Source organism: Camelus bactrianus, chromosome 20, assembly GCF_048773025.1.
Source record: "Camelus bactrianus isolate YW-2024 breed Bactrian camel chromosome 20, ASM4877302v1, whole genome shotgun sequence".
Lineage (NCBI taxonomy): Eukaryota > Metazoa > Chordata > Mammalia > Artiodactyla > Camelidae > Camelus > Camelus bactrianus.
Window position 1 is genome coordinate 24,591,385 of NC_133558.1, and position 23,177 is coordinate 24,614,561.

General features: G+C 42.4%; 1 protein-coding gene across 2 annotated transcripts in view; it reads left to right on the top strand.

Annotated features, from left to right (window-relative positions):
* The first annotated feature begins 11,514 nt into the window (after positions 1–11,514).
* The window catches only part of ZFAND3 (zinc finger AN1-type containing 3), a 287,514-nt gene continuing 275,851 nt past the window's right edge, over positions 11,515–23,177 (top strand). The window contains exons 1-2 of one of the 2 annotated variants that reach the window (XM_074348627.1): positions 11,515–11,653; positions 12,183–12,459. In XM_074348627.1, the coding sequence (XP_074204728.1) occupies positions 12,389–12,459 (71 nt within the window). In that variant the 5' untranslated portion in view covers positions 11,515–11,653; positions 12,183–12,388. Of the gene's footprint in view, positions 11,654–12,182; positions 12,460–23,177 lie in introns of those variants that run through there. The other variant, XM_074348626.1, reaches the window with a different exon arrangement.

The following is a 23,177-nucleotide window of genomic DNA, read 5'->3' on the forward strand; positions in this document are numbered from 1 at the left end:
GGTGGGGGGTGTAAATCAAACTGTACATTTAAGATATGTGCACTTTTTTTATATGTATATCATGGCTCAATAAAAGCAAACAAACCTTTAAGGAAGGACAGGAGTAACCTAATAAAGTTATGGAGTCGTGCAGCTTCCTCATCACAACCTTTGGTGTCCTTACTCCCACCCAGCCTCTGGCAACCACAAATCTTTCTGCCTCTATGCATTTGCTTTTTCCGGACATTTCATATTAGCAAAGTCATAAACATGTGGCCTTCTGCATCTTTCAGTGAGCATAATGTTCCTGACGTTTATTCATGTTGTAGCATGTGTTGGTGCTTCTGTCCTTTTATTGCTGAATCGTATTCAAATGCTTAGGTATATCATTAACCAGTGCATGAATATTTGGGTTGTTTCCACTTTTTGGCTATAATGAATAATGTTGCTACATTTATCTACAGGCCTTTTTGCGGACATGTATTTTCATTTCTCTTGGTGAGTAGCTACTTAGGAGTGGAATTGCTGGGTTGTATATTAAACCTATGTTTAACCTATAAAGAAACTGCCAAGCTATTTTCCAAAGCAGCTGTCCCATTTTACATTCCTACCAGCAACATATGAGGGTTCTAGTTTTCCCACATCCTCCCCAGGACCTGTTAATGTCTGTCTTTTTGCTTATAGTCATTCTAGTGGATGAGAGTGGGATCTCATTGTGGTTTTGATGTACATTTCCCTAGTGACTAATGATGTTGAGCAACTTTTGATGTGCTTATTAGCTATTCATATATCTCCTCTGGTGAAATGTCTATTCAAATCCTTTGTCCATTTTTAAAAAATTGAAGTAGAGTTGAGGTACAATGTTGTCCTTTGTCCATTTTTACATTGGATTGCTTATTTTTTTATTATTGAGTTTCAAGAATTCTTTAGATATTTAGGATTCCTGTCCTTTATCAAGTACATGGTTTGCAAATATTTTCTCCCAATCTCCCAGTTTTCATTTTTTTGAATGGTACTTTTAAAGCACAAGTTTTTCTGGACTTCTCTTAAACGAAGGCGAAATAAACTGCCATCACATTTAAGACACTATTATTTGGGTTTTATGTTATAAGCAGAAAAATACATGATGCAAGGTTCTTTCCCTTCTTCAGGCAGAACGTCCCATAGGCCATGCCGTGTATGCAGTATGCTACAGCAGCATGAAAGAGAAAGTTCAGAATTCTAAGTGGAGCATTGGGGAATGAAGCTACTCAGGGTAGTTGGCATTTGAATTAGGGGATGTGTCAGAAATTTCTTCCTCAGGTATCTCATCTGTCAGGTGTCTTTAGAGGGCTGATGTGCTCTCAGTGTAGCCAAACTTGTTCCCTTCACCAGTTTTTAAAACAAATTGTATCAGTCTCTGTATTTTGTGGGAAAAATTTGAGAGGTAGACTCCAAATACTTTCCTAGGGGAAGAATTCCCACCCCACACAGCACACAGCTTCATAAGCCTCCATTAAATCAGACTGTTCTCCCCAAAAGTTCCTCTCTGGCTGGGCTCCCAACCTGAAAACCTCTTCCTGGTTCCCTAAGCCTGGATCCTTGTTCTGGGTCTGTTTCTGGAATCTCTCTCAGTGGGATGTTCACTGCAGGGTGGATCCGTTCATCCCAGCTGTCACCGATAACTTTACTCCTTCCTGCCCATCACAATCCAGGTCCGATCTCATGGATAATAAATCACTTTGTTCTGGCCTAGGCTAACCAGAATGAGTGTGAGGCATCTTCCTCCTGCCAGACCTTCTGATATTGGAGGAAGATCTCAGATTCCAGAGCATCTTTTCTTCCACCTTCCAAACATACATTTGCTGAATGACAGCCAGGTATGGTGCTCTGTGCCAAGTGTTTTAACTATATCATATCATTTAATCCTCATAGCAGTCTTTGGTCTCAGTGACCTATTGCACAGGGGAGGTAACCCAGGCTCTGAGAAGGAAAATAGCTCTATCTGGTTCTCCAGCCAGTAGAGGATGGAGCCGGGAGGTCAACCCAGGTTTGTTGGGTTTCAAAGGCCACCATCCTCCTTGGCCCCTACACATCAACCACCCTTGGAGGCTTCTCTTGTTTCCTGGGCTGTAGGCTCAGAACCATCTTTGATTCCTCTAGGCCCTTACCATGCCTCTTGCCAGCCCCCTAGAGCAGTCAGCTTGGAGTCCACTAACCTCAACATCCTCCCCACTCTACAGCCTGGGATCCTCCCAAGGCTGAGACTGTTACTTGAATAGAACAGGAGCCCCCCCAGGGCAGCTCTGTGGTGCTTCCTTTCTCTGAATCCATCACAGCCCCTGGCAAGACTTTGTTTTTCATTTTAAACTTTGAGGTGAAACATTTATACAGAAAAGTGAACAAATTCATACACACAGTTGATGAATTTCTACATGCTGAATACATCCATGTAACCAGCACCCAGATCAAGAAATATTACCTATTCCTAGCCCCCCAGAAATGCTTCCAATGCCCCTTTCCAGTCATTCTCTGCCCCCCTGCAAGAGTAACCATTTTCCTAACTTGGGACAGATTGGTTATGTCTGTTTTTGACCTTTACATAAATGGAATCACGTAGCAGGTATTTTGTGTCCAACTTCTTTTATTCAACATTAGTTTTATGTGAATTATTCATATTGTCCTATGTACCTGTGTAGTTTGTTCATTCTCATTCTGAGAAGATTTGGGAGGAGATGGGAATTACATATCATGCACTGTGGAATCAGAGATAAAGTCTCAAATCCTGACTCTACCACTTAAAAATTAAGTCCTTGTGCAGCTAATTCAGCCTTAAGAACTTCAGTTTCCTCATCTGCAGGATAAAGAAGGCAAACTTTCTCTTATATGATATCTGTATGGTTTATATTTATTGCAATAATCAAAGTATGTAAAGCATCTACCACAGTTACTGGTGTGTGGAAATTACTCAAAAAGTGGTAGCATTATTGTTTATCACTGACTTACTTGCTAAATAATCTCTGAGAAGGAAATAAAACCACAATGGTTTTGAACTCCCAGTATTCACAACCATACCTCGTGGTTGTGAATGGTTGTGAATATTGAACGCAAAATACAAAATACAGCACATACACGCATAAACAGGTTCACACCTGTACCTGTGTGTACACACACAACCCTACCAGCATGAGCAGTATGCAGATTTTTTTTTTCCTTCCAGCAGCTTTTTCAAGAAACATACACCAGATGGGACTGGGTGTGCTACATGGCTGAGCAGCCCCACATCAGAAAGTCATAATCATTGAATTCATCATGTAGTGCAGCCCTGGCGAGGGCAGGGCTCCTCGTCCTGCCCGATGGGCCGTGGAGGAATGCATCCTCCTCCAGAGCAGAAAGCAGACATGGGCAGGCAGTTGCCAGGCAGTGGGGCCAAGAGAACAGATGGCAGCTGCACAGCCTCCTCCTAGCCCTGTTCCCTGGCTGCCCGGAAGAAGCCTAGGCAGCAAGGATCTGGGTGGATACCTCCCTCCCTTCGCTAGGCCCCCCTGCACTGTGTCCTCTTAATGGGCTTTTGAGTAACACAGACCAGGCCACAATCCGGGCCCGGCTCACCACCTACTAGCTGTGTAACTTGGGACAGGATGAATAGCCTCTCTGCAGGCCCTTCACAGAATCCTAATTGTCTAATCTATTGCAACCTTAACTCTGTTCCCTTACTACTAATCAGAAGCCTTACTTGTTTAATCACAGCCTTAGGATAATTCTGCTGAATATCACACCCCTCATATCTGCATATACACACTGTCCCCTGCTATGGCAGACATTGTAGTGCTCCATCCATATCCCTCAGGAGTTACCACTTCAGAGCGATCCCACCAACTTCCACTGGCCAGTTTCTGCACCTCTTTGCCTGAAGGCTTTTTCTGAAACAAGGGAAGGGTGTTCTGCTAGCACAAGTCCGGCTGAAGTGCTACGAGCAGCTGTCAACTATGAACAGAAGCAGGTGTATACTCAGTCTCCCCACCCCTCAGGTGGGATAACATTAAGGTGTGATTTTGCCCAGTCCTCACAGGCTTAGTCACTGCCCTCTAGCCACTCCTGGTGAGAGCTGGCTTGAAGACACACCCTTTATTGGCCTCTTTGAAACCCCTAGAACTGTCCTTTCCACCTCCCAATCCTTGTTTCAGGGTCAGCGTTTGACAGGGAGGAATCCAGTCTAAGATACCAGCCATAGCCCTTCAACTCCATTCGATACATCCAAGCCTCTTTCCCAGTCATAACCATTTCCCTGAGCCACCAATTCTGCTTGGCATTCTAAATGCCTACTTCTGACTCCCCAGCACGGTCCCTCCAACTCTGGCTCCTCGCACAATTTCAACCTAACAATGAATTCTAACTCTTTTCCCTAATCACTCTGCCTTCCTCAAATACCCTTGGCTCTTCCCATTGGGTCAGTTCTTGGAGCCCAGCCTGGCCACATGTAGTGACATCCTCTCCTAGACACTATGTCCGTAAACTTGAGCAGGGCACTTGATGGGGACTTCAGGCCAGTCCCTGGGGGCTGACAGCTATAGAGCCACTGCTTCTGACTACTTTTCCACCTCTGGACAGGAAAGGCTGAGACAGGTCCTGGGTGATTCACCTCAGGGAGCTCAGGGCTGACACCAAGCCTGAGGCGCTGGGCTGACTCATGGAGACAGAGCTGAGCCTGACTGAGATGAAGTGGGGTTAGGAGGCTGAGGGGATGGGGTTCCCCTCAGTGCTTGCCCCCCATCTCCTGCAATTTCCTGTCTTTTCCTCTTTAATTCTTTCCTTTTCTTTTTAATTGATAAGCAGCAACTAGAAGACTTCAGAAAAAAGTGCCCATGTTGGCAATTAAACATTAGCCAAAGTTAATTTACATAGTTCCCCTGCATTTTAGAGTCTTCAAAATCAAAAGCCTGGATACAGTTGAGACCAATGACAGAGAAATAATTTACAGTACATATGACAAAAGGTTAATGTGCTTAGTATCAACATAAGGTGCCATTTTTTACCTTTACGTTGGCAATGATTCAAAAGAGTAATGCTATCCCAATGCTACTGAAGTGTGGGGAAATCTACCTTCTCATTCACTGTTGGAGTATAAATTGGTGCAACCTTTCTGAAGGGAAATTTGGCCATAGGTAACAAATGTTAGGTGGCATTGTAATTCATTTTCTAAAAAATTTTATCCAAGCCATTAATAGGGAAAATGGGGGAAGATTCATTGTAAAATGTTTTATACAGAGTGTAAAGCTGGACCTCTCTTTCAAGACATTTTAAAAAAACTTTTAAATTGCCTGCCTCCACCACAAGGGGATAAGCACCACTGGAGTAGGGTGGCACTGTATCCTTAATGACCCAAACAGTGCCTAACACACAGTAGGTGCTCAAAAAGTGTGCTGAATGAGTAAATGAATGAATGAATAAGAGAAATGAATCAAGAAGGGATTAATTAAATGGTTCACCCACATAGTGCTCAGCAGCCATTAAAAAGAAATAATAATAGTGAATGTTTACTGAGCTTGTACCATATGCTACATATTATGCTAAGATTTCCTCATGGATTATATAATTTAACTCTCCCATTAAACCTCTGACATAGGTAGATACTATAACATATAGTCAAGACTTTTCTCACTGAAACATACTGAAACCTAAGTCAAATTTGCTTGGGGAGGGGGAAGGAATTTATTGGTCCATGTAACTGAAAAGGATCATTCTAGCTTCAAACTTTATTGGATTCAAGGACTCAAACAGTGTCTTGATGATTTAGTTTTTTTCTCTCTCTGTTCTCTTCTTTCTTCTATGTTGGCTTGATCCCCAGGCAGCCTGGCTCCATGTGGAGGGTCCGTCCATAGCTCTGGTCTTATATGGGCCTAGGACACTTGACCTCAGAAGGCAAAGCTAGCAAGTCAGCCCAGGGTGGGCCTTGGCTCTCCTTGAGCCAATGCAGATTCCTCTGGCCAGATGTTAGGGCTCCCTGACTAAACCTAGTTAGTGGGTGCATGTCTGAGAAGGCCTTGGACTGAGAAAAGTGAGATAACCAAATAAACTAGGCAGATGAAAAGCATAGCATGTTACAGATGCCTCCTGTAACAAGATGAGGAAACTGAGGCACAGACAGGCTACCTCCCCTAAGTCTCAGAGCTAGTAGGTGGTAGGACGCAGATTTGAATTCAGGCAGCTTGAATTTGGAGCCCCTGATTTTAGTGTAATGGTTAATTTTATGTCTCAACTTGACTGGGCCATGGAGTGCTCAGATATTTGTTTAAACATTCTGGGTGTATCTGTGAGGATGCTTCCAGATGAGATTAACATTAGTAAGACAGATTGCCCTTCCCATCATGGGCAGGCCTCATTGGTTAAAGACCTGAGTCAATCAAAAGGTTGAGCAAGAGAGAATTTGCTCTTTGCCTGATGGTCTTTGAACTGAGACATCAGTTTTCTGTCTTCAGGCTTGGACTGGAAGTTATACCATTGGCTCTTCTGGTTCTCAGGCCTTTGGACTACAGATCTTGGGACTTCTCAGCCTCCGTAATTGAATGAGCCAATTCCTTATAACAAATCTCTTTTTACATATGTGGTAAATATAAATAAATGAATAAGTAAAATTAATACATGGTTATACTTTATATAAGTAAAATCTCATATATGTGGTTATTACATATATATGCTTTCATATATATCCTAACCAATAGGAGATAGGAGATAAATATATATGTGTGTATACACACACACACACACGTGTATATATATATGTGTGTGTGTGTATATATATACACACACACACATACATACATGTATATAGATCATATGTAGATATGGATCATATATATTTCTGGAGAACCCTAATAAATTTAACTATGACAATACTGCAAAGCTATATGCGTAGACATGGAAGATGTTCAAGTCATATTTCTGAGTTAAAAATAATCAGGTGGAGTATACAATGTGTTGAATGACTCCATTTATATAACCACGTACAAATGAAAAGCCTGGAGAGCTATATACCAAACTGTCAACAAAAGGTATCTGGAGGGGGCGGGGTGGGTTAGTATTAGGGAGAACTTTTACTTTCTCATTATTTGAATTTTTTCCCCCACGAAGTTCAAGTATTTCTGGAAAAAAGAATATTTCCATTCTTGAAAAGAAAAGTCAGTAAAATCAAATTTCACACCAAGATGGGTGTGAGCAGCAGGAAGATTAGCAATTGCTTCATGAACAGAACACAGAATGTGAAATGGCAGCATTTTCTCTGCTCCTCCCCTCTCCTTCCCATCGCACTCTTCATTTTATTTAATTTATTTCTAGTTTCCTGAGAATGGCTGGAGGCAGTATGCTTGGTTGCTCTTCTTTTCCCTTGGCTCTGAGAGTTTATCCATGCCAACTGGACCGTAAGTGACTAAAAGAAGCAACTGCACATCAGGAAAGTTGAGGGCCAGAAAGAACCTCAGAGAGGGTCTGGCTCAGTGACTTAAAAAAAAAAAAGATTTTTCCCCCTTTGGAAAACCAACCCAAATGAGCGAGGAGAGCAGAAACCAGAATTCTTGCTCTGAGAATGTGGTTTGCCAGCTACTCATCTAATCTAACCTGATCATTTTGCAGAACGGTGTCAGGTCTCCTGCTCTTGGCAGACTGTGCCACTCTTTCCTGAGTCTACACTTGGATTGCATTTTTTTCTGGACTTTCAGAGGCCAAGCAGCTCATGTTGTGACTGCAGAGGTTCCCTGCATTCTGTGCAGGTGAGAGATGCTGTCACTTTCTCCTCCCTAAAAGCCCAAGAAGGCTCTTTTCTTTTCTAGGATTGTTGAGGTTGGCTCCCATTGTCCCCAGGGGTCCAGGATGTTACAGAGGTCTGTTCCCAAGAGTGGGTCAGAGGGATACACAAGGGATACACAAAAGAAGAGCTAAGGAAAATAAGTCCGTGGCAAGGCAATGGGTCCTGTTAAACTTGGGTTGGGATTAGGCTTAAAATCTAGGATTAAATTTTACAGCTAATATTAGAAATAGGATTAAGATTGAGGCTAGAGCTTGGATTGGACATTGGGACTAATACCAGGTTAGAATGAATTATGATGATGAAAGGGAGTTAGAGTTGTGGGGTAAGGATAAGAATCAGAGTTGGAGGATCATCTGCTTTGCCTCAGGTCTCTACATGTGTCTCCTTTTTTGCTGCGACTTCCAGGGCTAAGGTCTTTGGACACAATATTACCGAGAAAGTAGCCCTTGTGAGCCCCTGCCCTTGGCCACACCTGGCTCCTTCACATGCAACCTCAGTTGCTACTTCAAGAGCCTTGGATTCTGAAGCATTAATATTATCCTTTACTAAACTCTACTAATGGCTCCTATTGGGCCAATGGTGATTGCAAACTACTCCCAAGAGTCACATCACAGGTTCATCTGGAATGTAATCCACATTAGAAAATAGTCAAGGCAATTATGACAAAAGCACTTCTGCCAATTACCCCCACACTTTGGTCCCCTAATTTGATGATGCCCTGAAATTTTATGTCCTCTCTGAGCTTTCGGCCAACTGAGTGGGCATGTCAGAGGAATTGGCTCAAAGGCTCTGCAGATAGAAATCTTGGGAACTAAAAGTGAAGAGTTATCCAGCTAGGAGCACAAGAAGAAGCAGCACATGAACAGTGCATCTCATTTCTTACAAATGCAGTGTGATGAAAAAGCTCACAGTGAGTTTCAGTGTCTTCAGAGATGGTGGTTGGTGAGGGAGACATTCCTCTAGGATAGTCTGATTAGGATGCCGATTCATACATGGGTCTCACATTGGTTAACAAATTATTGTGCCTTTAATTCACTCAGTAAGTATCAAATGCCTACCAAATGTGGCTTGGGCATCATGTATATAGCAGTAAACAGACATGATCTTTGGAGACACATAAGTAAATATTTAATTATAAACTGTGATAGGTGCTGCAAAGGAAAAGGGTGCCACAGAAGATAAAAATGGGGCAACATAATTTTAATAGGGGCTGAGTGTCAGTGAAGGCTTCTTTGAGGGAATGCCATTTCAATTTAGGCCTGAAATAGCTGAAGTAGCAGTTTGTTGTAAAATTCTTGAACATATCCTTGTTCTTTATGCTTTTGAATTTCCAGCTTCAGTTTACTCCTGTTTTGGTCTGTGGTAGACACCTTTTGGAATCTTGGCCAAGAACAGAAATGACCTTCTTTGAGAACTGTAGGCTACAAGGATGTCCTCTGGCAGCCATGTTTGCATTACAAAACAAGGACCCTTGACTACATACTGCTCCAATGGCTAAAGGCGGCTATAGTAAGAACAGAGAACCTGACATGAACTAGACCAATAAGGTTCTTTCTCCTTGGAATTAGGATTCATAGGTACTAATTAATCTCTGCTGGTTCCTGAAGTGAGGCTAGGTAAGCTTGGATAGCCATGTTCTACTATGTACCCAGAGAAGCAGTGAATGCAGGTCTACAATGAATGAAGCAGCTCTACAGAGAGAAGCAGAGATGGAAGAACATTTGACCAGAGGGAATAAGAGATAATGATGGAATAGCTACTTGGCTTCCTGTTGGTATTTTATATCTTTGTTCCAGTCCTTCATGAGATCTTGCTGCTTTCTGTGCCCTTGGGTTCTGTAAGATTATCTTCAAATTTTTTTTTGGCACGAAGACATTTCAGTGGGTTTCTCTGTACCTGCAGTTAAAAGAGCCTCTACTAAGAGTGGCTTTTGTCAGATTAATTCTTTCGTTCAATAAACTGTTGAGTTTGCTTCAATCCTACTGAGATTTGTGGATTCCACAAGTCCACAGATCATGCATAAATAGTATAGTATATATAGAATTAAAATAATAACATTTGGTAATAAAATTGATCTAGGTAATACCTTCTGAGGCTCTCATATCCCCTCTGGATTGTGGATACAGTAACAGCTATTTCTAAGGGCCAGTCCTTTCAGAGTTAGGTTTTGTGGGAAGAGACAGACATGTAAATTTCCTGGTCCTATAATGGAGACTACATGGGCAGAGGAAGGAGAGACCAGTTCTACCTTATCAGAGTATGGACGGCATTGAAGATGCAACAAGGGCCTAAAGAGGCAGTAAGAGTGTGCTGGGCAAGAGAGGAAGGGACAGAGGGGAACAGGAGGGACAAAGCCTTCAGAGATGCCTTCAACATACTGGGTTCTCAATAAACGCTTGTTAAATTGAATGACTGGCAAACAGGTAGGCAAGCAGTCTGTAACATGAGAAACAATCACGTTTTATATAACAATTTACTTTTGGTTGTAGGGTTTCCATTTCCACACACAAAAGAAAATCACCAAGATGCCAGTAGAGTCCCACTTAATCTCAGTTTGTTAAATTCAAAGGCTGTAAACCTTTCATGAATGTGGCAATTTTATGTCAGTTTAAGTGAAGATTTGAGGAACTATGAGTCCAGTGAGAGCTAGGTGTGCTGTATGACTTCAGCCATTCTGTGGGCTCTTGACAGAAATATTTATTGAAGGCTTGTGAAAATCCATAAAGTGAAACTAAATATTATGCATTATAAATCAGTATTCACATTTGGGGGTGCTTTGGCTTTAAGTGGCTTGATTTTTGCAATTACTATCTTCATCATCAACAGTCTCTCTAGGAGGATGCTAAGTTAAATGTGGTCCTTGCTCTTTAGAGGCCAAAAGAAGCAACATCCACGTAAGTCAGTCCACAGAACATGCAGAAACAGAATGCTATATACAGAAATAACAACATTTGGCAATAAAATTAACCTAAGTAATACCCTCTGAGGCTCTCTCATCCCCGCTGGGTTGGGGAGTACACAGCAGCTATTTCTTAGAGCCAGGAAGCCTTCCTGGAAGTGGCAGAGACTGAGAAGTTCGCCCATAAAGGCCTCAGCAATGGGTCAACTCTCCAGGAGGTCTGGTGTAAGTTTTTCTCCTTGTTGAATCACCAGTCACCTTCTGGTCACGACTGGCTGGCTCAGAATGAGTCCAGGATCAAAGACAAGGAGCACTAAAGGACTCATTTTTAGTGGTTCAAACTTTTTGGTCACTTAGCAATTTCCATAACTGGTTCGGCCATAGCTCCCCTCGCAAAACCAAAATGTCCACTCCAGGAAGAAGAGACGTTCTCCTAGCGCAGGCATAAGGAGTACACTTGTGTCTCTAAGACTGGGGGCACCGAACCTGACCAAGACACTACCCTCCCGCGCCCCCATCCCCCGCCATTGCTGAGGCGGAGGAGAGGAGGGACATTTCCCAGATGTTCATTACTGTTAAAGGGAGACCAATTCTCTGGGTGGAACTGGAAAAGTCAGTCGGCTGTGGGAGGACCGAGAAGAGAGATTTCCAGGGGTTGGCAGTTTGTGGAGAAACGTCCCCCAGCATAGCCCAGGACGAAGAGAGGAGGGTTTCGGGACCCCTCCAGCAGGTGAAGACCCTGGCAGTCCAGGGAAAACGAAGCCCCACTTCCGGGTTTGGAAGCGTTCCTCCTGGCCCCTCCCTGTACCGGGTTACGGGATCTCCGGGCGCATGCGCAGCTCTCGGCCGCCGCTCTGGGACTGGCCCAACTTACCCTAAACAACTAATCTGCTCCTCCCCCTCTCGCTTGGGGCGTACCACTCGCGTTTGCGGGGAGGCAGCGCGCCCCAGAGTACTCAGAAGCCTGCTTCTCTTTTTCACACAGGGGGAAGGTAAGTTTGCCTCAGATTTTAAAAGTTCCAAGAGTACGAAAGCCGTAGAGGCCCGTCGCCAAGTGATAGCCCGCCGCTCTCGGCTTTGCTCACAGCCCCGTCTTCTTCCTTTGAGGAGCTGAACAAAGTGGCACGCCCGGATCCCAGCTGATCAGCTGCTGAGCTTTGGCGGCGGCTCCCTTGGGCGAGACCATTGTGACTCCTTGGGAGGGGTGTGTAAGGAGGGGAGGGGGCGGAGCGGCCATTGTCCGGTCAGCGCAGCCTCCGGGGGAGGGGAGGGTTTTACGGAGCGAGAGGGGCCTGGTGCCTCACGGCGGCCGCTGCTACGCCAGAGCCGGCGGGGGTCTCAGGTCCTTCCCAGCGCCGCCGCACGGGACATCGCTCTGGCTGGGAACGGCGGTGGGAGCTGCCAAGGGCGCCGGGTCTTTCCTCCTCTCCCCCCGCCGTCCTCCGTTCACCCGCACGCCCCACCTCCTGAGCTCCCCTCCCTCCGCTCTCCACGCCTCCCCTGGCCCCCCCGTCTCCGCAGGCCGAGTGGTGCGGCCCGCCTCCAGCTGACCGGCCTGGAATCCCGGCTCGGAGCCCCGGACTCGCGCCCGCCCGCGCGCCCGCTCCCTCCCCCTCCCCCCGCCCCGAGACCCCCGACGCCGCCGCCGCCTCCTTCGAGCGGGGCCCAGGCCCAGCCGCTGCCGCCGCTGCCGCCGCCGAGCTCTGCCGCCGCCGCCGCCGAGCACCATGGGAGACGCCGGGAGCGAGCGCAGCAAAGCGCCCAGCCTGCCGCCTCGCTGTCCCTGCGGCTTCTGGGGGTAAGTGCCGGGCTGAGTGGGGGTTGGGGCGGGGGGCGCGGGCTCCGGGGCTGCCTGAGCAGGCCTCGGGGCCCGGGGAGGCCGGAACCCTGGGGGCTGGGTCCAGGCCAGGCCTGCGGGGAGGGGAAGGGGCCGTCCCGGGGAGGGGTGCCTGGTGGGGAGCTAAGGGGTGCGCAGACAAGGCCCTGCGTGGGGTGCGCTGCCACCCTCAGGGACTCGCCTGCCCGAGGCTCGGGCCAAACGAGGCCGCCCAGGCCACGGGCGAGGGGGGCAGGGCAGTGGGCAGGGATGAAGGGGCGGCGTTGGCACCTCCAGGTGGAGCTGGGGTTCTCCCTTCCTTTGGCTTGTGGAGGCCAGCCCTTCCTCCCCTCCTTGGGGTGCCCAGGCACTAGAAGGGTATTTCCTCTGACTTTTTCACCTCCCTTCCTCCCTGTCCCCCAGAGACTTGCATCATCACTTCCTAAATTATATCCCAGTGCCCCATTTGCTTTTAGGAAGCTGTTCACACGTCACCCATTTTTAAAAGTCGAGCCCAGAACCCAGGCTGGGTTAAAGTTATAAGACTGTGGAGATCTCACCTTTATTTAAAACACGTTTCTGAAGATCTGTAAGATTTCCTTGTTAAAAAAGCCTCAAGTCAGCCTGGCTTAGGAACGTGAGAGCCAGTTTGCTCAATTGGCTCAAATTCCCTTCTCTCTTCTTTTTTTTAAACGAAAAAAACTTTCACCTTGGCCGGCCTGTATTCTTACTTGCCATCCTGTGTTAGAGTGAAAATATATGAGGTGGAAAATTAACTTTCCTACCTATAGTTACAGTTTAAATTTTCCTTGTAACATTTGGAGTTTTATGAATTGCCACCCCTCTTACTTAACAGGTGCCTTCGTTATACCTTATGATTGTAGACCTATTGTAAGGAAACTGGAGACTTTGAAGGCCAACTTTTGTGATTTAGCTCTTTGGTTTTGTTTTATTTTCCAAAGATTCAGTATATTTGGAGGTGCATAGAAGCAGTAAGGAAATGATTATTTTTGGTGGGGATGTTTTCAAGTATTTATCTTTGCTCGCTCTCAGATCCTAGGAATGGCTGAGGAAGAAATTAAGGCTATGGTTTTGGGAGTGCAGAGAAGGATTAAAAAGTGGATCTTAACAGATTTCTCTGGAGTTGGTTAAATTCAAAGGTTTTGATGAAAAAAATCTCATTTTCTCATCTTTTTGCCTTTTCTGTCTCAAAAATTTCTCAGTGAAAAGACTTCCGTGAGAAATAAGTTATGGCATTACCAAAAGTTCTGAAGATGTGAAAACATCTTAGGTTTTACGGTCTCCTATTCTTTTTGATTTGAAAGTAATAATTGTGTTGTCTGCTAAGTGCTTTCATAGACACTAATTCCCACAAGAATTTTATTAAGAGCCATTATCTATTTATAGATGGGGAAACTGAGACTTAGAAGAGGGTGGATAACTTCCCTTTGCATAGAGGAATTTCAGGGTGGAGCTGGTGAGCTCTTTAGAGTGCTTAGTACCATCACGTTTATGACATCAGTCTGCAGCTCTGGAAAAATCTGGTGTCACAAGTCTCAGATTGTAAATCATAAGAAAACATGTGGCTCAAAGAAGGTAGCTGCCAATGGCATCTAATGCCCAGGATGTATCAGAGGTCTATTTCCCACCAGCATGTCTGTGTCCTTGGGATAATTATTACTAGTGGAACCTTAGACTTTTTCAAGTCTTAGAAACTGAGGAAATAGAATTGTTTGTTCCCTTTAACTAGTAGGGTTCTGAGTAATGTAAGGAGAGTTTGGTAGTAGCAGAGAGGAATAGTTACACTGATGCCATACTTGACCTGTAAGCAGGCAAGGCTTCTTTTTTGATAACTTGCAATCTGGCACTTTTTATGAACTGCAAGTTGCCTAACAGGAGCAGTGAGCACGAAACTAATATTTTTATGGTGAAGTGTATTTTTTTAACATGTAATGTTTTAACCTTTCTTGAAGGTGTTTGTATGCACTTTTGAAGTTTGCACTTTATACCAGATTATAATGAAATTGCAGCCTAGTTTCCTTTATATCATGTCTGACTTTAAACATCTTTCCCTTATTGCATGGGCTACATTCGTACTATGTTCATTACGTAAATTTAGAATGTATTTAGCAAATACTAGAGTGCCTCTGATATAATGGTAGACAGGAGGGGTACTGGCCCCATTCTCTGGTAGCAGGGGGCATAGAGAAGTGAAGTGACAGTTACAGTAGAGTTTGTTAGACTTGGTATAGAGTGTGATGGGAGGGGCACCTACTCCAGCTGAGGTGGAGGTAGAGGAAGGTAACCCAGTGGGTGATGCCAGCCTAGTCCTGCAGGAAGAGTTGAAGAGAATGGAAATAGATAGGAAGAAAAGTGTTTCTTTCAGGCGGAGGGAATAGCATGGATGAAGGCCTGCTTGTTAGTGAGATCACTACACATTTGAGTAACTGAAAGTTCATTGGGGTGAACTGGTAGATTGTGAAGAGGGGTCAGCTAGAGATGAGGCTGAGATGGTGAGAGCAGTCGGTAACTCAGGGCCCCATAGATGATGCTTAAGACTTTGGATTTTTATCCTGACTGCACTAGGGATCTGTGAAGAACTTTGGGTAGTGAGTGATTTTCTTTAAGGTGAAATATTACTGAATGATCTTGAGGGTGGCCTGGGTATGTGGGTGTGATTGTGTGTGTCTGTATGAATCTGGTTTCTGTATGTTGATGGCATGTTGCCAAGACTAGAGGTACAGAAGACTTGTCCAGAGGATTGCCATACCTGTATAGTGGTCAGGGAAAATGGAGAGAAGTAGATGTCAAAACCATTCAGGAAGTATCTTTCCTTTTCTCTTCATGAACATGAAGGTGAATGTGTTCTCTAAAAACTTTAGTCAGCATTGCACTCTGTGAAAGCCGCAAGTCTGTGAAGTCAGCTAGTCAGGGCCCACACCCAGCCCTTGCAGAGGAGACTCTCAGCAGAATGTTCTGGCACCAGCAGACTAAAGGCAGTTCCTTTAAGATTGCTCTTCTCTCCAGTGACTTAGGCCGTAAGACTCGCTGCCCAGCACTGTCCACTCAGGACATCAACCAGTGGGGGTTGGTTTAAATAGAATTTGGAGGTCTGTCTTGTGGGAATGCAGTTAGAAAGGAGAATGCCAGGAGGAGTGTACAATGCTAATGCTGAGAACACACAGTTTGTAGTTTTCTCCCTTTTGGCTTTATATTGTGAAATTGGGTGTAGGTAATTAAGTTACTATTTTATAGAGAGACCACTGGGAAACTTGCTACCTTGAAAATTATTGAAGATTTACCTCTTTATAAAAGTTGGAAGTTGTTTGTATAGTATGTAAATGTTTTCAGGGTTAATGACCGTAAGTGGTTTGTTTCCTGAAAGATGGACTTAAAACTTTTAGTGAAATATGAGCATTTTCTTGGCTCATTTTAGGCATTTAGTAATCATACCAAAAAAAAAAAATTCAGTTTGTAAGTGTCAAATCTGAAAGGAAATAGTCAATTAGTGCATTTTCTTTAGTTGAAATGTATACATATGTGAAAGCACTTTAAAATTATACAGGTATAAATGGTATTAGTTGAAGCTGCATTTTCAGTTGTTTAGACATTTAATGTAATGTACTGAGGGATATAGATTCTCCACAGGTATTTTCAAAAGTTGTTGAAAGTGCAGACCTAGAATACTATAAAAAAAAGACAGGAAGAAGACAATAAGAATATACTGAGTGTACTGCAGGGTAGTAGAAACGATAATTAATTAGGATGAGGAAAATGAACTTTTTTCCCAATTCTACTTATTAAGTATAAATATCTAATTATGATTATTGATATTCTGCTCTTACAGTTATAGGCATTCTCTATCACAGTATAATTTAAGGGAAAGTTTGAGACATACTATTTTTTTAATAAGTAAATTTAAAGTATAGTGGTCATGAATGTTTGGTATTTAGGGAGTAATGGAATATTTAAATATTGGATTTATTAAATAAACTATTCATTGTTTGGATAAAATTCATGATTCATTTTCTAATGAATCATATCATAAAAGGAATATTACACTGGTACATTTTCTTTAGGGAAATAGATTTTATTAGTATTTCACTTTTGTGATCTATTCTCTTGAAACATCTTACTTACCAACCAGATGGGGTTAGGGCAGAGATCCAGAGTAATCTCACAAAATAAATTCTGTTCCTGGAATGGTTATAGTAGAAAGTTGATTAAACAAGATGCTGACTAGTTAGCTTAAATATAACTTATTTATTTATTATTTCTGTTATTTTCTCTGAGTCCAGGCTTTGGGAATTGATGTGGAACTCTTTATTCTGTCACTTTGTGAGTAATCTGGCAAGTGTGCTTGGCTCCTAGCAGTGTGTGACCCTCACACTAGTTTTGATTCTTCAGTCTCTATCTCCCAAATGGAACATGTTGCCACATTTCAACCAGCTTAACCTGGGCTTTCAAATTCATGTGGACACAGCATGAATCACTAGTTAATCAGTAGAATGTTCATTCCAGTGATGTCACTAATTATCCTTTGGTTATAAAACCCCCTTAAACGTTCTCTTAAACCCAACCAAACTCATTTGTGCAGTTTTACTTTTTTAAAAAGATTTTATATTTTTAGAGCAGTTTTAGGTTCACAGCAAAATTGAGAAAAAGGTACAGAGATTTCCCACATACTCCCTGCCCCCACACATGCATAACCTCCCTCATTATCAGCATCTCCATCACAGTGGTGCATTTGTAACAATGATGGACCTACATTGACACGTCATTATCACCCAAAGTCCATGGGTTACACTAGGGTTTACTCTTCGTGTTGTACATTCTATGGATTTGGATGAATGTATAATAACATGTATCTATTAGAGTGTCATATAGAGTAATTTCACTGCCCTTAAAATCTTCTGTGGTCTACCTATTCATAGCTCCCTCCTTCCAACCCCTATCAACCACTGATCTTTTTACTCTTTCCATAGTTTTACCTTTTCTAGAATGCCATATGGTTAGAATCATGTAGTATGTGGCCTTTTAAGATTGGCTTCTTTCACTTGGTAATATACATTTAAGGTTCTTCTTTGTCTTTTGTGGCTTGATAGTTCATTTCTTTTTAGCATTTTAATATTCCATTGTCTGGATATGTCACAGTTGATCCATTTATCTACTGAAGGACATCTTGGTTGCTTCCAAGTTTTGGCAGTTATGAATAAAGCTGCTGTAACATTCACATGCAGGTTTTTGTGGACATAAGTTTTCTACTCCTTTGGGTAGTTGAACCTCAAGGAGTTGTGTGATTTTACTTTGCACCTTTGAGTAATCTAAAGATACAACATGATTTAAATGAAGTATTCACTGTAATGTACATCTGAAGTTGTGACTGCAGCTGTTAACCAGAGGAACAAAGAATGCACTAGGAAGAAGATGTAGTTAGCACTAGCTAACTGCATTTATCTATTTGCCCCACTTTCCTGATTACATACGGGGTATCCAGAAAATAAAAAATTTGCCCCTTTGATGTGATGAAATGCAGGGAAATTATTTTGTTTTTCTAAAAAAACATGATCTTTGTTTACATTGGCTTGAGGCAGTAGCTTTTTACAGCTAGATCCAGTTGACATATAGGACATAGGGCTCTTTGGGTAGAAACTTCTCCTCATTCACCCTGCTCATTCACCACTCCCCCACGTCTCCCCAAACCCCCCAAAAGAGGAGAACCTAATATTTTAAATCATACCTAAAAGTTTTGACTTAAAGTCTCTTGATAGTCCTTAATGGTATTAAAGTTAATGTAAGTTTTCACAAGTTAACCTTTTTCTAGCTGGAAAAATAAGAGGGCTAAAAATTCTTTGAAATGAATAAAGTTCTTTAAAAAAAAAAATCCCAGAATATTAAATATTGTTTTTTGAGGGCAGAGTACTAAGAGGATGAGAACTATTATAATTTGGATTTTTAATTAGGTCATAAGGAGGTTGTGTCTGTGCAAACTGATGCAAAATTTTGAAATACCACAATAATCAGATCAAGATTGAGGTTAAATTTTTTTTTTTTAAAGAAACGTTAAGTTCGGTATCTCAGCAAAGCTACATGTAGGAAATTTTCTGGTTGCAATTCAAAACTTGTGTGATTTTAATTAAACACTTAAAAAATCGTCCAGATTCAGGCTCGTTGTGGGACTTTGTGTCAGAGTGGTTTGCAAAAGAGGACCTTTATTCCAACTGAGTGGAAGACACTGATGTCACTCAGTTCTACTAGGGACTTTGAGAAACAGACTGATCCTGCTCTGGGTTCCTTTGTAACAAGATCATGTTGCTGAATGAGATATTTAGAAATAAGGAAGAAATTTCCTATGTGTTAAATGAAGAAGAGGGGTTAAGCAGTTTTATTTGAAGTTTTTAATAACCAGAACCTAAGATTGTATTTTAGAATTGTGCTGTCCAATATGATATCCAGAGGCTATTGAAATTCAGACTAATTAAAATTAAATAAAATTAAGAATTTAGTTTTCAGTTACACTAGCTGCATTTTTATATACTCTCTAGCTCAATAGCTAGTGGCTACCCCATTGGGGAACACAGATACAGAACACTTCATCCTCCCAGAAAGTTCTCTTGGTCAGTGTCCTTCTAGAATGTTGACCTGATAGGCAGCCAGGATTTTCAAGCCTGTTTTCTTTTTTTCTGATTTTATTGAAAGGTAGTTGACATTCAAGCCTGTTTTCTTGTGAATTCTCTAGAGCCCTGTTTTCTCATTTTTTGAAAATGTGGGACTTATCTAATTTAGCTGTAAGTTTTTTTTTTTTCTAGCTCTAACATATTTTATTTCTAAAGGAGGAAGCAGTGCTATTGTTAATTCAGATTATTGGGAAGAGCTCCTTTGATCAGTTAAAAAAATTTATTTTTTGGCAGGGGGGAGGTAATTAGGTTCTTTAATTTATTTATCTTTTAATGGAGGTACTGGGAATTTAACCCAGGACCTTGTGCTTACTAGGCACACACTGTACCACTGAGCTGTTCCCTCTCCCCTTCTTTGATCAGTTTTGAGAATTAAAATTTCAGTACAAGTTAGGCTATACTTTGAACTTTTTTTTCATGTTAGCTTTTGGGTCAATCATCTTTGCCCCCTTTTTAGCTTCTTTAAACTGGCATTCTCAGAGGCCTGTACAGGGAGATGTTGGATTAATAGAGAATCCTTTTTTTTTAAATCTTTAGTGGGAGAATTTTTAAAGGTATTCACGTTGGACTGTGACTTTTGCAGAGGAATAATATTTGTTTTCACAAATGTGAATCTCATATGGAAGCTTTTGGCATGTGACTAGCGATAAATGTATTGGATTTTCTGCTTAATTCATGTCCTTATATACAGAGGAAGGTGGAGTGGACAAAACCAAACTGATCTGTGATGTACCAGGCTGAGGGAATGGCACAAGATGAATGAAAATGCCATGTCATCCTTGAGCCTAGGAGACAGTACTCCAGACAGTGCTGGACATCTGAAGTTGTGGCTGCAGCTGTTAATCAGAGGAACAAAGAATGCATTAGGAAGAAGATGTAGTTAGTACTAGCTAACTGCATCTGTTTGTTCAACTGTACCAAATGTTCTGTATCATAGGCAGGTGCAGTTTTGTATTAGGGCAGAAAAATGTCCTTGGAAAGATCATGGATGCAGCTGTGACCACTCTGGTGGGGGGAGAAGAGGGGATGGGGCAGACCAAACCACAGCATTTTGCATTTCTAGTTTGTGGACAGGCTGTATTTAGTCTCATTGTTGCCTCATTAATGTCCTGATAAAGAGTGTGGTTGGTGTTGTGCTCAGGATCTTTTGGGAAGTGCCTTTCTTCATTTCTTTCTGCCTAAGTGGGGTGGTATGGAGTAACAGCTGTTGATGTCTTGTCTACCTCTTGGATTCTTACACACTGGTAAGTTGAAGTGCATTTATATAAATAGTCACACACTCAGTGACACTTCCTGGAAGGAGAAGTATTTTAACCATTCAAAAATATCACAGATACTTTCTCCTAGTCAGATTCTTGGTTCAGGCATTTGGTTTTCTTACATAGTTGGGCTGGTAGCATTCCTGAACATGGTGTGAGGAAGTTTCTCTAGTTTATGGTACCTAATGGGAAGGGTAGGGCAGGAATTTGGAGAAATAGATTGGGGTGGGGGCTTTGCTGTCACATCTATGCTTTCAAAGTCTCTGCCTATTTCAGGTCATTGCTTTTCAGTTTCAGCCCTTTCTAGGATGCCTTATATGGATAGATGTGCTGGCAAAGTTATCTCCTGAAAGAATATTTTTTGACATAAGGAAAGACACAAAATAGATTGAAGAATACATTCTTAGCTGGCTAAGTGTGTATTAACCAGCAAGAGTAAACTGGGAGAAAATGTAGTGTAATTCAGTGTGTGTTGTTTCTAGAGTTATGATTTCTTGGTTTCTGTCCTCGGGTTGCATGGGTGGTATTCTTCATTTTCTTTAGATGCCACTGAAGTCCAGAAAACCACATTTTTAAAGTCTTTGTGTTTGCACGTGAAACTGCATGTATTATACAAAATCTTCACAATGTTTGACTCTATACAGTATTCTAGTTTGCCTTTCCCTTTTAATCTAATACAAAGCTGTGCTACTCACCTTTAAAAAGTAAAGGTCTGTTTTTGTATGTTGATCTATAAAAATGCTTGCTTGGAGGGAATTTTGTTTTATTCTTTTGGTTAGGAGGACATTGTCATCTACTCTCTGATGCCTATATTCCCTTTTTCTTTGGTTAGATTACTATTAATTAGCACTACCTCTTGTTCATGTTAAACCTCCCCCTCCCAAAGTACTGTAGCACTTCCGAGATATGTTCAAACCGTGCATTTTATTTGTAAGGCTAATCTTTTTCTTCACTGCCTGTGGGGCAGGCTCTAATCAAGGAACTGTTGCTGTGACTTAAGTGATAGACATACAATCTTGAGTAAAAGTGTGAAGTGTTACATGATGTATACTGAGAGTCTCTTTGGGGGTTTATAATCTCAGTAATATCAGTATGGATTAACTTAGAAAACGGTAGCCACAGTAAAACGTTTTCTGTAGATGTTCCTAAAGACTGCATTTTCTTCCCCTTGGTTTTAAACTGTCTGGTGACTAGATATTATGATCTCATAGTTGAAAGCCTCTTAGGTTTACCTGAATACTTTTCATTGCACATAAATTAGATTCTTATATGTGTGTTTTTGATTGGAGCTAGGGACAGGAAGAAAGGTTTGTGTTTAAATTTGGGATGCAGAAAAGTCACTGGACACATTCCAGGTTTGGAGGTGAGTTGGAAGAGTAAGGACACAGATGGTGGCCAAGGAGGAGACTAGAGTACAAGGGGGATGAGGGTGGGGAAACGTGGAGTGGTGGTAATTAGGAATGAAGATGCTTTATGGCCACCAACTTCTAGTCAAAATATGAGAGGTCGCCACATCTGTAAGGGCTCGAGAAACTAATGTGAACAGGTGGTGTGGGTGAGATTAAAGAAAACATTCTGTCTTTTCTTGAGTTGTCGGGTGTGAATCCCCTGGGGTCTTAGAGGGAAGTGCTAAAGATCATAGGATGAGAGCTGTGATGCAAATTCCAAACTAAAGTTCAGTGGAAGCGGCAGCAGCTTTCAGCAAAATTGGTGTTCCATCTGTTAGAACCCCATGGGCTCTTTCTTCTGCTAAGCCCGGAGGCACCTTCTCAGCCAGTTAAAGGATGGTACTTCACGATGTCTCTTTGCAGCAGGCCATGGAGACTCAGTTTGCCTTCTTTCCCTTATTGGTTCTGCCACAACCAGTTCCATTCCTTGCTACCTATTTTCCATCTCCCTTTTCAACCTTCAAGCCTGGTGTGGATAATTCATCAAAGTTTTGCCCGTTTTCTGCTTTACTTGCTAGCAAGTTCTTGGGGAAAAAACTCTCACAAGCCTTTTCTAAGGTTTTTCTATTAGTACATATGGGGGAGGTTACATTAAATTTTAAAGAATTTAATAGTAGCACTGTCTGGGGGAATAAGACATTTCTTATTTGCTGAGTGGCTAATGAAGGGCCCCTTCTCGTCAAACTTAGGCTCTTCCAAAATGCCTCCAAAAGTGAAGGGCATGCTGATCTCTTATCTCCAGAAAACCATCTGAGCTCAGTGGCATGGGCTTTGGAATCAAAGGCCTGGGTTGAAAACTTGGCTTTAGAATTTTCTTCTTGATCTTGGGCAGTTGATCTCTGCCTCTTTTTCCTTAAAAAAGAATATACTAGAGTTGCTTTGAGGTTTAGTGAGCGCTAATGCCTGTCAAGCCCCTTGGCATAGTGCCTGACCATGATAATTACATTTATTAGGGGCTGACTTCCCAGTCTTGAATGAAGGAGCATTGGTGGCAGATTAATAGAGGCAGAACTATCTTGCCCCAACTGGGCAATTTGTATTTATGGTAATCTCCACACCAGTGCCACCTCGTTAGTTGATGAGGTTTCTGACTGGACTTTAGTTGATTTGGCTAAGTCCATCATGAAATTGTAGAAACAACTACTAATGCTATCTGTCAGTGGTGTGCAGAGTTTGGTTTGGTATAAGAAAGTTTATACTTTGGAAGTTCTTAGGTTGCAGTGACTACATCTGGAAGATGATGAGCAGGTTGTGGAAAAGAGATAATTAGTTTTAGACAGGTTGAGTATTCATTTTGATGAATTAGATAGCATGTC